Source organism: Mugil cephalus, chromosome 1, assembly GCF_022458985.1.
Source record: "Mugil cephalus isolate CIBA_MC_2020 chromosome 1, CIBA_Mcephalus_1.1, whole genome shotgun sequence".
NCBI lineage: Eukaryota > Metazoa > Chordata > Actinopteri > Mugiliformes > Mugilidae > Mugil > Mugil cephalus.
Window position 1 is genome coordinate 50,254,693 of NC_061770.1, and position 14,968 is coordinate 50,269,660.

General features: G+C 41.4%; 1 protein-coding gene across 6 annotated transcripts in view; it reads left to right on the top strand.

Moving 5' to 3' along the window:
• si:ch211-200p22.4 (phosphatidylinositol-binding clathrin assembly protein) overlaps positions 1-14,968 on the top strand; it is an 86,222-nt gene that overhangs the window by 37,336 nt on the left and 33,918 nt on the right. For 5 of the 6 annotated variants that reach the window (XM_047590169.1, XM_047590137.1, XM_047590177.1 and 2 more), the window contains exons 3-8: positions 4,815-4,890; positions 5,074-5,176; positions 7,271-7,364; positions 8,002-8,113; positions 8,515-8,621; positions 12,948-12,989. In XM_047590169.1, coding sequence (XP_047446125.1) covers positions 4,815-4,890; positions 5,074-5,176; positions 7,271-7,364; positions 8,002-8,113; positions 8,515-8,621; positions 12,948-12,989 — 534 coding nt within the window. The remainder of the gene's footprint in view (positions 1-4,814; positions 4,891-5,073; positions 5,177-7,270; positions 7,365-8,001; positions 8,114-8,514; positions 8,622-12,947; positions 12,990-14,968) is intronic. The other variant, XM_047590144.1, reaches the window with a different exon arrangement.

The following is a 14,968-nucleotide window of genomic DNA, read 5'->3' on the forward strand; positions in this document are numbered from 1 at the left end:
CGCTAACTAATAGAGTAAGAGAAAATCACTGCAGGTCAGTGCTGAGGCCATGGTGATCGGTTACTAGGGAAACCACCAACTTGTGCACTTATGAGAGAAAGACGTGGAGAGACAGAGGGAAGAAGAAGAAGAGGATGAGGATGGGTGAAAGCCGGATGCTGGTAGCTAGATGTGTAGCTGTGTTTCACAGCTGAGGGTGAGAGAGAGGCAAGATCTAAATGTATCAATAATACATGAGGTTGTTCTCCGATATGCTAACATGAATTATTTGACAAGCTGAGCCGACCTGCTTCTCTACCTCCGCCTACCTCCCCGCAATCTCTGTACATCTTCTCATTGTCTCCTCCTTTCACTCCTCTATTCTTAGACCCTTTCTCAAAATCTCAATCTCCTCTCAACGCAACGTCGTCTTTTCGGGAGCGCCTTTGTTGAATAATCTGCAGCTCAGATGGTTTCCGAGCCTCCCTCCCTGTCTCGCTCTGCACCAAGTGTTTCTGCCCCTTTGTAGATTTTCTCCTTTTTAACTATATCCATGCGTGTTGTGTGGGTTCCCTCTGCCTCCGCCTCGGAGTGCGAGACCAGCGGGAGGAACGCTAGCTCTCGTCAGATGGACTTTTGATGAGGAGCGGAGCAGCCGGCACACAAGAAGAGGCAGAGAACAAGAGCTTAGGAAGTTTATGAGCTCTTTTTCTTGCTTTTGTTTCCTCTCTTTATCTGTGACCCTCGTGTCTTAGTTCCTCCGTTATCACCAGGGCTTTTATTTTGACTCAGAAACACTCTTGAACATTCAGACAATGTCTGACTCACATTCAGATGAAAGGGTGCAAGCATTTGCCAATTGCCAAATGAATACCAACAGCCACTTAACAAGCAAAAAGACACATTTTGCAGCGCTGAAAGTGACTCTGACTCTCTATCTAAGCACTAACACGTTTTAATCTGAAAGCCAACATCACCATGGCAACGTAAATTCCACTGACAGTGCTAACGCGTTGGATTTTTGCATGTGTTTACCGTGTTTACCTTCATCGTTCAGCATATTAGCACGCTGACATTTTCTAGTTACCCTTAAATGTAGCAGAACCTGACAGCAAATTACATGCCATTTGTTCTTCAGACAATTCAACAGGAACATGAACATCTGTAACCAATCGGCAGTGCCTCCAGTTGTTTTAAAGTCATATTAATATAAACCAAGAATGTGCTATCTATCAAAGCATTTGAAGTAGCTGGTGAAATATTACATCGTTATTAATCTTCAGACGCACTAAACAGCTTAAACAATGCTGCTTGCTGCTACTTGCAAATAGTTTTGAGTTGACGCAGACACATACGCAGGCCCTAGCGCCGTAAATGACGTGCACCTTCTCAGAAATGAGTTCCAGAGCTGTGATTGGACCGCTTTGTAGAAGTGTGTTTCGGCTGCGTCTCCATCTTTGCAGTTTTCAACTTTATTGTTTTGGATGAATAAAGATGGAACACATCAAGGAAAGGTTAACTGAGGAGGTTCAGAGATGCAAACATCTGTATGGCTTGTCGGTGAAAGTTTCACTCGCCGTAGTTTAAAGTGAAACAGGAAGTAGAAGCTGTAGCAGGAAGTAGAAACAAAAATGAATTCGACTGGCAAAAAAAGGCAGTGTGACTCATGTTTTGGTGGTGATGTTACAGAACGAGCCAGACATGTAAAAATGGCTCTCACTGGCCCAGGCTACGTACGTGAGTTACGTTGTCTACGTGCAGCGGTGCATCGAACGAGCCCCAACTCTAAGCCCCACTCGTCTGAAAACCCATAAAAATCAGCGGTCAGCCTTCTGTGGACAGACATTTAAACCATATATGGGAGAAGTTGTTTGAGACGGTGTGAATAGTTTAACAGTCCGATGTGTTTCCATGCACACAAAAAAAAGGACAAGAGCAAAATCACATTTTTTATTCCTTTTTAAACAGTCCCAGAGGCCTTGGAAACGTCAGCGCTGCTGAAGCAAACACTCATGCCCGCAAGCATATTCGCGCTCGCAAACACACACACATTCTTAGATACTCTGATGCTGTTCTCTGCCAGATCGGGAATTGGCAAACTGGCAAATCTCAGATCATTTTAAGTCAGTTGAACAGAGATGGTCTTAACGTTAAGATGATTTTAGGAAGCCCGAGGCCTGAGTTCCCAGAACCATGGATGAGAGCCAAGACACATCCCGCTGCACTGAGATATGGGAGCTGCATGCAAGTTCACGTGTAGTCATTAGAGACAGAGCCCAGGTTAATCTCAGGTCTTTTCAGTCCAAATTTAAGACCAAGTTTCTACTCTCTACACTTTTGGAAATAATGGAATTTTACTGCAGTTGGATTGTATTGTGTTCAGTATTTACTTTAAATTACAGCAGTCATTCTCTAAAAACATTTCTTAGTAGTTAAATATTTGGACCTACAAATGAATATAGAAACTTTCAAGCGTATACACTTACTGAAAAGATTTACGGCCAGGAAAAGACTAGATATAAATGTATCAGCTGCAGTGTGTATGGAGGTAATTAGCAGCAGCTAGAGACTTGAGCTTTATGTTCTTCTTTAATGTTTTAGCCAGTGTTGAGCTTCCTACTTCTCACTCAGTCATATGAAACACCAATAAAATCAGATTTACTACTCAACAGAATTGACTGTTGACTGGTAATGGGAGCAGCTACAATTTAGTCATTACAATATGATGAATAACGGCATGCTGCTGGATCCCTTTGACAAATTATGTGAGCTGAAAATGCCTCACAGCATTGTAAAAACCATCTCTTTAGAAGACGTCCCTCTCAGATACTTTAACATAATTTAAATGGTGATTTTGTTTGGCACATTATTGAAGGATATTGGCATTTCTCCCTCTCAGTTAGCCAGTGGAGAAAGCTCAGGGTTGAGTTACCACTGTCTGGCACTCGTGTGGATGTTTTTCCAAATGCACACACAGTTGAATGATGTGAGGGTTTCGGTCGTTTTTCCATATTCTGCACAAAGTGCTGCTTTTTTTTCTACTCAGCCCAAGGTCTTTAATTCAAAGGCTTTATTTCTCGCTAACATATTGTTTTTATAAACACTTCAAACGCTATTTGTTATTCACGTACTAGTACCTGTGGGGGGACGTCTTCACATGGCTTGGTTTGACAGAACCTTAAGCCATGTCCACAAATGAGGTGATAAAGTTGTCGCTCATCTCTTTGAAGCCGACAGTTGGTGGCTAGTGGACATTTCAAGCTCTGGTTGCCTAGGAAACTCTCTTGTACATTTCGCATCTTAAATATTTCAATAGTGAAAGTAATTTTGCCATAACCTGACTGGTCTGGACTTGGTGTATTTCGTGGCGCCAGGTTTTCTCTCGTTGCCGTCTTTTTCGTAGCTCGTCTCTTACAGAACAGCAGTTGCAGACTCAAATGTGGTTCTTCTGGAATTGTGCGTGGCCTACCAGCACCTGCTCGGGGATTGTGGTCCTCCCTAAGGCCTGAATAAGTTCTGCACCTCCAGCTCTAGCCAGAATATTCCGAGTTTGAGAAAGCGAAGACGGTCTCCATCATTAATACCTCAACACTGAGGTGCTCCCAAGCCCTGCCAAAAAAACAAATAAAAACTTCCTCCGAAAAAAACTTTGCCTTGACCAATGGCCAACAGTAAATCACAGACCCAAACCCCCCTTCCGAACCCCCTCCCAGAATAACAGTGTGAGGATGTGTAAATGTATGCAAGGTTGTGCTTGAAAAAGAACAGCCATACTGAGCAAACCTTCCCTGGAAAATAGGAAGTAAATCCGTTCCAACACCTGCTCTGTGACATCAGATCTGTCAAAATGAACAAGCAACTAGTGTTAAGAGTTGGCAGGGAAGGAGCAGAGGGATCCGGTTTCTGTTCTGTCACACCGCAGTGGAAATATGTTCAAATATAAACAAGGCTGTCAAAAAGTCTGTAAAAGATCGCGGTTACATAAATACTCACTTTCTGTACAGAAGTTTCAGCCCCACATTTGATCTCATTAACATTTGCAAGGTGTTATTACATAATAACGTATTATATTGAGCTCCCCGTCTTCTCCCGCTTCCCAAAGGTTAATTAATTTTTTGTCTGGTTTGCCATTCGTCCTCCCTCACCAGTTCGGTGGGAGCAAAAGGAGCCTTAATGAATGACTGGAAAATGAGCAGCAGGAGAGAAGTTAATTTTTAAGCATAGACAGCACAGCCTGAGGTAACGCAAGCAGTTGAAGTTAAACCATCTAAAGCAGCAACACCCTGCTGGTGTGTTGGATCAAGAAACCGAACCTAGCTGTTGTGCAGCTGACCTGATCACTGCAGGAAGGCGAACAGACACGCGTTCAGAATAATCGTTTCACTTTGTAAACCTGGTTTACGACCAAATATCTTCAAACGCTACAACACATCAAACCGCCTTGGCTGTATTTAAATACATTATATATATTAAACATTATAATATGTATAAATTATATTAGCATGCAAACAAGCTAAATTAAGATGGTAATTAATAACAGACTTTTGACATTGCTACTTTGACAATAGATGCCTTTTGTGTGTTCTGTCACCTTGATTTTGCTAATGGTTAAAAGAAGAAAATGTGAGTTTTTTTCAGACTGTATACGGTTACTCACTCTCTGTCCCTCGAGAGAGAGTGAGAGTGTTACTTGAAAAAGTTGCATCATCCAATAAATTCAGGTTTATTTTAGGCTTCATTAGTTTGGTGAATGTGTACTTTATTTTGGATCAGTGCTCTCCAAACCTTGTTTTGATGAAGCATTAACTTTTGTTCGTTTCTCTTTCTTATCTCAGCGTTTCATCCAGTACCTGGCCTCCAGAAACACTCTGTTTAACCTGAACAACTTCCTGGATAAGGGCGCTCTGCAAGGTAAACCACGCATAACACCCCTTCACATTTTACTCTCCAAAGGATAATCAAAGCATCATTTGTGTTCAAAGGACCAGATGGGACAGATTTGCTCCAAGGGACATTACCAGAATGTTTAGGACTATTAAGGGGAAGGATTTAAAAGCCAAAACAGGGAATACAATTTTTCTTTTTCTCTCCCAGGTTACGACATGTCCACCTTCATCAGACGATACAGTCGCTACCTGAACGAGAAAGCCATGTCCTACAGACTGGTGGCTGTGGATTTCACCAAGATGAAGAGGGGGTAGGGGTGGACACGCACAAAATGTCAACTTCACTCACAAAATGACGACATTTCACACTCGTCTTGTGGGAGGCAGTCGTTATCTTTTGGCACTACAGTCAGAGAATGCAATAGACATAAACACAGAAAGATTTCAGTAGTTTTCGCTGCAGATGTTAAACTTCACGTCACCTTTTACAGTATTGTGTTCAGGCATTCCAGACTAAATGGGACATATTTCACATTGGTGTGATTGTTTGTTGTGTCACAGTCTAAAATATTTATTTCTGACTGAAAATTTGCACGAACAAGTTAGATTAACAGCTAAAAATTTCTGGGAAAATTTCGGTACATGATCGTCAGAGACGTTGACACCATAAGTAACCCACAGTTTCCTGAAACCTTTTAGTCAATTACAAGGTGCAAGATGTCCGCCTCTTACAGTTTGCTCTTTGTGCTTATACAAGAAATATTTATTGATTTAGTTTTTGAAATGCGTTGTGCAAAAAACATAAAATTTAGTTTGTAGCGTTGTTTCCACATTTCCTAAAATCACGTGAATGCACCATCCAATCAATCCAAGCATTCAAACAATGAACCATTCTAAAAATATGTATGTAAAGAAAATGCCTTAAACATTACCATAATCCCAGTAAGTTATACAGTAGTAGTAGTAGTATTCCATATATTCCAGTTATATTAGAACTTCATTTAAAGTGTGATTTCAGATTAAATCAACAAATATGTCAGTTGGGAAGTTTAAGAGGTGCTGATTTTCTGACCATTGGTTCAGACTAATCTTCAAGCTAAGCTAAACCAAACTAGGCTAACCAGCAGCTAGTTCAAGTTTTGTACAATACCAAGGGAGTGGTATTAACTCTTTGGTCTAAAAAATGACATAAATAAATATTTAATGACAGCGTTGCAGGCAGCACATGAACATAATGTTTTAAACGCATCAAACTATGACGATGCCTCCTCACACAGCCTTTGTTTTCAACTGGAAATTGCTTTCCAATAGTTTTTCCTTTCTGGAGGTTGGGTTTGGAGGCGCGTGTCGAAAAACCAAACAAAAGCAATTAGACTTGTTTGAGTTTCATTACAGACATGGATAGAACTACTTATCCACGTCTATGTCTTGTTTAGATCTGAACAACTTCCTCTAATTTAAGTGAGCACTGGGCAACTGACCCTAGTGTCAGGTAGGCACCATCCACAGATGTTTCAAATAAAAAATGTGGGTGTTTATCAGTACTAAAGATGAGCACTTCATTAAATTAGCTTCATTTAGCTTCATTTTAAGTCAGTTAAATTCAGTTCAGTTTTACTTACGTAGCATCAGTGCAAATTGTGTCAAGACACTTTATAAAATCAGGTGTGAAACTCGGCCCGAGGGCGACGGTGGCAAGGAAAAACCTTGAGCAGAACCCAACTCATATGGAGGGACCCATCTGCCTGAATGACTCGGTAGAGACAGAAAAGCTTGGACTTTTCTCATTCCGAAGTACATTCTCAGGAATGGTGTACTCGGTGTACACTCAGCAGCCCGTGAAAGGCATTCTGGCTGCGAAAGGTCCAACAAAGTTACTTTCTAACATAACCTCAATAAAATGAGCAGACCAGGTACACGTCTGGGTATTTGGACTGTACTTGGTCAGATGCGCATTTTCTCATGTCATATAATAACTTCCCACCATGCATTTGGAACTGAAAAGCTAGATGGGTATCTTTATTGTCAGTGTACAAGTAGAGTGACATGCAGATGGAGCAAACCAATTAGATGCCTGGGATTCAAACATAAGGTACGCAAAATAGAAATATACTAATTTAAAACTTAAAATAGACTTAAAAACTTAGAAGGCTATTTACAATTGAGAGAACAATAATAGGCAGGAATTGGCATGTTCCAAAGTGACAAGTACAGGTAGGAGATTGCACAGTAGGCGACAATAAATGTTGCACTTGAATAAGTGGTGAATGTCTACAGTTTTACAAGCTTTTCCGTTGGTTACTTTATTGTGAACGTCCCTAAATTGCATCCAGATTTGCATAGGTTGCTCCTCCGCCAGGTGCCCGGCTTCACGGTGTGTGTGTGCTTGTTTCCCGTCCTGTCAGGGTTGACGGCGTGATGCGTACCATGAACACAGAGAAGCTGATCAAGACGCTGCCCATCATCCAGAACCAGCTGGATGCTCTGCTGGATTTCCAGGTAGGGAGCGCGTCTCACTCACACACATGCACGCACACACACACACACACGCACACACACACACGCACACACACACACACACACGCACACACACACACACACACGCACACGCACACGCACGCACACACACACACTAACACACACGCACGCACACGTGCGCGTACCTTGTCGGAGCTGTGGTTGATTCGCTTTCCAATCAAAACGGAAATTGAAACAAGTCTTCGCAAAAGTTAGAACCCTGCGCTCATTGGTGGAGTATAACAAGATACATTATGGCCACAGATTTCCCTTTTGTGTGTGCTTGGGACTGGGTGGGGATTTGTTGAAATTGGTGGGTGTACTGTGGTTTGTGCCAGAGCGATAAAAATGGATGTTGATGGAGGTTTCTCATTGGAATGCAGACTGAATGCCTGCTCCACTTCAGAGCCGGCCTGTGTGTGTTTGGATGTTTTTCTTCCCACCTAAACTAAATTGACATTTGCTCCGTGTGTGATGATATTTTTGCTTCGTGCCAAGGGGGAGAGGTGTCGGGGAAGGGATGTTTGTGCTTGATAGAGATATTCTCCTCCTCTCGAAAGCTTTGGAAAGACGTCTCTGTTCCCTCCTCACGCCCTGCCTCTGCCTCTCTTCTCTCCAGGCCAACCCTAACGAGCTGACCAACGGAGTGATCAACTCGGCCTTCATGCTGCTCTTCAAAGACTCCATAAGGCTGTTTGCCGCTTACAACGAAGGGGTCATCAACCTATTGGGTAACACACGCACACTTGTACACGCACAGTCTCAGTACATAGGAACACTCACAGGTAAACACGGAGCAGACCGGCGCGCTCTTTCCTAGATGTGTCACCGATGATGAGGTGTAAGTATAGTGTCCACACATTCACCCCGACAGCTACACACACACACACACACACACATATGTACACGCAGTCTGGTTGTCACGGCAGCAGAGTAGGTTTTGACAGGCTGTCATGTAGCTGCCACATGCTTCTGATCGCCTCCACCTGATGGTGTTCTGATTGCTGCCGCCTCTTCTCTCCTTCCTCCTCATTCCCTCCTTTGAACGCTTCCACCCCCTTTTTCCTTTTAAATCTTTACATTTCTCTCTCTCGCTCGCTCTCTCTCGCTCTCTTTCTCTGTCTGTTTGTAGAGAAATACTTTGACATGAAGAAGAACCAGTGTAAAGACGCCTTGGACATCTACAAGAAATTTCTTTACAGGATGACGAAGCTGTCAGAGTTCCTCAAAGTGGCGGAGGTATACTCACCCGCTCACACACACACACACACACACACACACACGTACATAAATACACACACACACTCGAGGTAAATACATTTTTTAGGTTCTTTTTTTAAGTACTTTGCCCTCAGAATTCATTTTTGGAAAGCAACTCCCTATCAGATTTACCCCTTTCTTCAAAGTGTTTTTCTCAGTTTCTTGTCCAGATCGCACCCAGGCTTGGTTTATACTCCCACAGCGAGTCTACACAGAGCGTGTGCTCTAAGTGGTTACGCTAGCTGTGCGCTGGTATCACTGCCTGGCCACTGAGGGCCTGCTCTAACCTTGCATTAAGATCCAGTCTGGGCTGTCGGATCACAAGTGGGCAGCTTCAGGTACATGTGTTCAGATCTGTCATTAACATGCGTCTCCAGATCTGAACTCAGTTTTGCATTTTAAAAAATAAATAAACTTGGACATAATCTTGGGCGCAGTACAATATTATAGCAGCGGATGTCTCTAATGGATCTCTACCACAGAGCTGTTTTATGACGGCTACAAGGCCAGAATATGCTTTTTCCTTTTCAGGCCATCATTCAAAAATAATGGCCCTTTTTTTCTGAGTCAGTGAGGTAAATAACATGAGCTACGACGCACAGCATTAACACTACCAGAGGAATGTCGACGCATGCCAGACCACCTCCAAATGTGGTCAGAGATCAGATCTCTCAAATGCGTCCTGAGGGTGTTCACACCCGTCTTTAACGTGATCGGATCTCCCGGATGGAATCTTAATGGAAGGTCTGAAGAAACCCTAAGACGCATTAGGGAGTTGCAGCCTGCATCGCTGCAACATGTACCTATGTTTCTGGGGAGATGCATGTAAAACTTTGCCGTAGGTTTCATTACTATTACTGCAGCTATTACTATTACTACTATTCATTACTATACTTTGGGACCCAATAAACACTTAAATGAACGCACCAAGAAGACCAGTCAGGTTCTGTGTATCTAGAGGTAAATATGACATAAACAGAACTTTGTATAAATAACATGAAATCAGTATCATGAAGTTTGAAGATGACTTTAACCATTTATAAATAGTTTCTGATTTGGATTTATTTTCAGTGTTAGGTAACATTCTAGCCAGCTAACACTAGCCTAATGTTGTGTGACTATCAGGAGGCAAGAACTAAAGGTCGATGTATAGTTATGTACCAGGCTGTGTTGTAGGGTGCAGAGCATTACCTGCACCTTCCCAGAAATGTCACTTTCCTTCACCAACAACTCGGCCCCAGACGACAGTCGAGCATGAACCAAGCCTGAAGGATTGCTTTTGAGTTTTTGAAGTCCCTCACGCCACTCACTGTTGATTTGTTCGATCTGTCGATGCTTCTCAGTCTTTGCCAGTTAGTATTTTTGTGACGACATTGTCACATCCGGGCAGCAAATCTACAAAAGAAGGCCAACAGAAAAACACAATATATGTGTATGGAAATGGAAACATTTTGCTCACTTGTGGAAATACCTTATCCATCTTATCGAAGCATCTTCTGCAATTCCTTAAAATGTCTTTTGGCGTGGCATGTCACGAAGCTGCCATAGAAAGCATAAAAACACAGGTTCAAAACAAACTACGAGTAATCTATTGATGTTTCTTGAGAGTAATTGCTTCTCTCTATGTTTTTCCTGATAGAAGTCTTTATAAGTAGTAGGACTAAAAGGTACTATCTGCAACCCCCCCAAAAAAGTACTTGTTCCACATTTATTCTATATGATATGAAATATCAGTATCGCTAAATCTCTCAGAATCAGTGTATTTTAATAGGACTGCCACCGTTTTGCTACAATGCTACATTCAAACAAGCGCGCCCAACTTACCCCCACTGTCTCACATTTGCTGTACAAACACTTATACACATACATCTATATATATGCACCCAAAATAACCCTAAGATGGAGGATGTGGTTAGCCGCTCCGCTAGCTCCCTCTCCCTCTGCTCCCCACACTCCTCCATCTAATCCTTTCTTCTCCCTCGCTCTTCCCTCTCCCCCTGACAAAGATGGATACTCGTGTGGCTCCCCTTCTCCCAGCGCCCACGGATCATCCCTCTTTTCTCCGCCTCCTCTTGTGCCCTCTCCCCCCACCCCAATCCTGCGTTATTTCAGCAGTCTTGAAATGTTCGGCTACTGTAACTTCAGCAAAGAAAACACTGCCGCTTTCACATTCTCGGCATTAGAAAAATAAATAGTCCCGATCAGATTCTTTTGTCTTTTATAATTAGGCCTGGAAGAGCTCCCTGGACAATTAAGTGTTGTCTGTTTTACTCATACAATTAAGAAAAATAGGGCCCTTAATTAAAAAACAGATGCACTCTGTGAATAAGTAATGAGTTGTTTTTGTTTTGTTTGTTAAACTTCTCACACATGTCAAGGGCTTTTGAAATCTGGAAACTGGCAGTCGTAGGGACCTCTCAGAACTCAACCCTAAAAGAATCCACAGTCTTAAAGGACATCTATAAAATGTCATCTAAATAAATGTTGTACCATAGTGCACAGTTTTGCAGATAAACCATTTATTTGCCATCATTTTAGGACCCCAGACATATACGTTATACGGATGCTTTAACAAATTTGAGTTTAATTGGATATTGGTGTTGCAGGCTTGTTTTTAGATGACTGCTCACCATGTCAAGAGAAACTTTGACTCTTGGGGCCTTGTTCACTGCAGACATTTTGACTCCAAGTAGAAAAACACCGGTTGACCATTGGCCAGAGTTGGGCTAGAATCTATAACCATAGTTTTTTTTTGCTGTGTCTTGTACTGTTTGCATTAGTTGTCTGCAACATTTCACCCAGTTGATGTTGTTCAATTGGTGTCGTTATCCTATTTGGACATTAACAAATAATTTCTCAACAATGTGATCATCTAGAATGAAGTCAGCTCAGTATCACGGTTGGTGGCTTTTTTCTTAGCTTCCTAGCCTCGCAGCTAATAGCACCTCTTCCTGTTTCCCCTTCCGAATTAAGACTATTGCCACCTGCTGGTGCAGAGAATTATTTCCTTTCACGCAGGTATAGGAACTTTAGCGCGTTTTTTGCCTCTGCGGGACGTAGATGATATAATCTTTTGGCTAGCGCTCTGAAAACGCTAGGCAGCATTGTGTCTTTTTTCCTGCTTCGCTTTCAAAAATTGAAGAACTGAAAGGTTTGCCGAAATGTTGCAGATGATGAATCATACAAATGTCTGTATCTCCGAATCTCCTCAGCTAAACTTTCCTTGACGTGTTCCATCTTTATTGATCCAAAACTATCAATTAAAAAATTGCGGAAGAAGCCGGAAATACTAGTGGAAGGTGCACGTCCGGCTTTGGTGTTAGGAAACGTTATACGATGCAGTTGGCATTTGTTCTTGAATGCCAGTTTGGTGTGTCCGTAACTTACCTTGATTGACGATGGCTCCATTCTAGAGTTAAGTGTCTTAAGCCGTACCAGTACAGATATAACTGGAGCTAAACTGAATTAGCTGGCATTACTGCTGCCCCAGCTTTTTTGTGATGTGTCAAAATGTTTGCAGTGAAAAGGACCATTTATTATTATTAATTCATGTTTCCCTTGATTAAATACTTTTCTCATCATGGTTGATGTTTAATTACTGACATCAGAGAGGAGGATTCACACAAAAGAAAATGTGTCCTTGGTGTTTTGTTGTGTCATTTCCTTATAAATGACAAATGAATGTTATGTGGATACTTAGAAATCCATCCATAGACCTAAAAAGTAAAAGCTAGATCTTTAAAAAATCATCTTTAAAGTAATAGGAGCACACTTTTACCAGCCATTAAGCATAAATCTGAAAATAAAGGTTTTCAGAAAGAAGACCAAGGCCGCGTTGATGGTCATTAATTAATTAATTTAGCTAGGGATGTTCTTCATCAGTGTCCCGAAAAGTCAAAATGTTGACACAAATGTTATCTGTTGCCGAGTAACTGTCCTTTTATGAGTGTGTTCAGCGTTATCACGCCATCCCTCATGCCCGCTCTCCATCATCGGTCAGACATATTTATCACTGTGCAGTCATTGTCGTCATTCACTGTGAGGATTGGTTCGGGTTCAGCAGCCAATCCAGATGTCAAACTTTTTCTTGTTTATTTCTGTTGTCGTTTATGTTGACGCTGCCACTGCATGAAGTAATGACTCCCTGTTTTTTTTTTTTTTTTGTTTGTTTGTTTTCTCATCTTTTCTATTTCCAATTGGACCCTGCCCTTCTTTTTGTTTTTTTTTCTTCTCCATTTTATCCCACCTACCTTCCTCCCCCCCTTTTTATTTTTATTTTGTTGATTTGTTTGGTTTTGACGACAGCAAGTTGGAATAGATCAGGGTGACATCCCAGATCTCTCACAGGTCAGTGTACATCTCACCTTCCACTTCTCTTTCTGATTCCAGCTCTTTGCTACTCACCTTTTCTCCCTCAGCTGTACATGTGCTCCCTCTGTGCATCCATCCTTCCATCCATCCATCCATCCATCCATCCATCCATCCATCCATTGACTCACACTTAACTCCGCACCTCCATTCCACCTCACATTATACCTGTGTTCCCTGCCTTACAAATCGTTCACTCATTCCTTCCTGTTCACTCTCGTTTTTATTTGAAAAAAAACATCTCGTCTAACCTCGTCTTACTGTTCGGAATCTCAGCAATTCCCCTCTGGTTTGATTGATTTTGCCTTCCTGCCTTCTCTTTCACCTCCTAAATGGTCATTATGGATCCAACAACAGACTGAGGCCTGTTAAGCTGGTCTGCTTAGACACGGCACCATCAGCAGGCCCGATCATGTAGTTGTAAAAACCCTCAACAAAGGCAAACAATTAATTTGGTTAGACCTTGAATCCACAAAAATAAGGATAATTGCAACAACAAAGACAGAAAAAACAAGACCCTTCAATGGAATAAACTTCAGCATTACTTTCAATCGCCAAGGATAACGATGCCTTTTTATCCGCTTGTGAATTCATTGGAATTGCTCGAAGCTCATGGTTCATTCGTGAACATGGACTCTTAGGCAATTTCTGTGTAAGACTGACAGACGAAGTTACACAAGAGGCTAAAAAAAATGTCCAAGACACGTTTAAAATTCAGCTTAATGACTTTTTATTTGTTGCTTTGTCTGTTTTCTCTTCTTTGATTTTCATAAATTAGAAGCCATGTCCTTGGAGTCAGCGGACCGAAATGGCTGAGCAACAATGCTGCAACTAATGATTGTTTTCATTATCCATTCATCTGTTCAGTTGTCTTAATTAATTTATGTAAAGTTCTGCCCTAGGTAGCTTCCTTAAATGTCTTATCTTGTTCAACCAACTGTTCAGGACTGGTATAAAGCGGGGAAATAGTCACAAAAACTTGCATTAGAGAATCTGGAGCTGGAGATTATTTGATGATTTTGCTTCAAGCACCAATCACACAAATAATTGATTTTTCAACTAATTGTTACAGCTTGTTAAATATACTTTTCCAGCTACTAAAATGTGATTATTTTGTGCTAATATCTAATTTACATCATTGTGAACTTATCCATTGGGTGCTCATATAAAACAAGCACTTTAGAGTCATCACCTTGGGGTGTATGAAATTAAGAGTTGCCTTTTAAGCCAATGGGTCCTCTTGCTTTCTTGCAGCAGTTATAGGCCAGATTGGACTTGGAGAAGAAGGGTGCTAACATGCTAAATTTATATGATCAATCTTAGGAACTTTCTATTTGATTTTCTCAAAGCTCATCTATTCCAATGTACAGCATAGCTCTTGTTTATCAGTTCGTTGGTATTTCACAGACTAATTTGTCCAAATGATACTGGACCTGGCAGATCTACTGGCCTCAGTGCTTACTTGTTTCTTTAGGATTGGAATGAGAATTGGTGCAAACATTAACGGTCCCCAGTGGATGAATTCTAATCACACTGATGATGATCCCTTAACTTGGTCTAACGCCATCATCAGGCCGACATTTTGATTGATCTGTCTCGATACCATTTTGATTCTGTCAGTATGTACAATCTGTTAAGTACTTTGGCTTTGTTGCTAATTATCTAATAAGATAATAATGTAGCACACTAAATTGAGATGTAAATATAAGCATGGCAACATGCTTATGCTAATATTTCTCAAAGGCTCTTGTTAAACCGTTATTTCATCCACTTATACATCAAAATAATAACTGGGTATGCACTGATTGGACCTGAAAGATCTACTGACCTCGGTGCTTGCTTGTTTATTTAGGATTGGAATGAAATTTGGTGTAAATATTCATGGTCCCAGACGATGTATTATAATCACACTGATGATCCCTTAACTTAATGTAATGGCATCATCTGGCCGACATCTT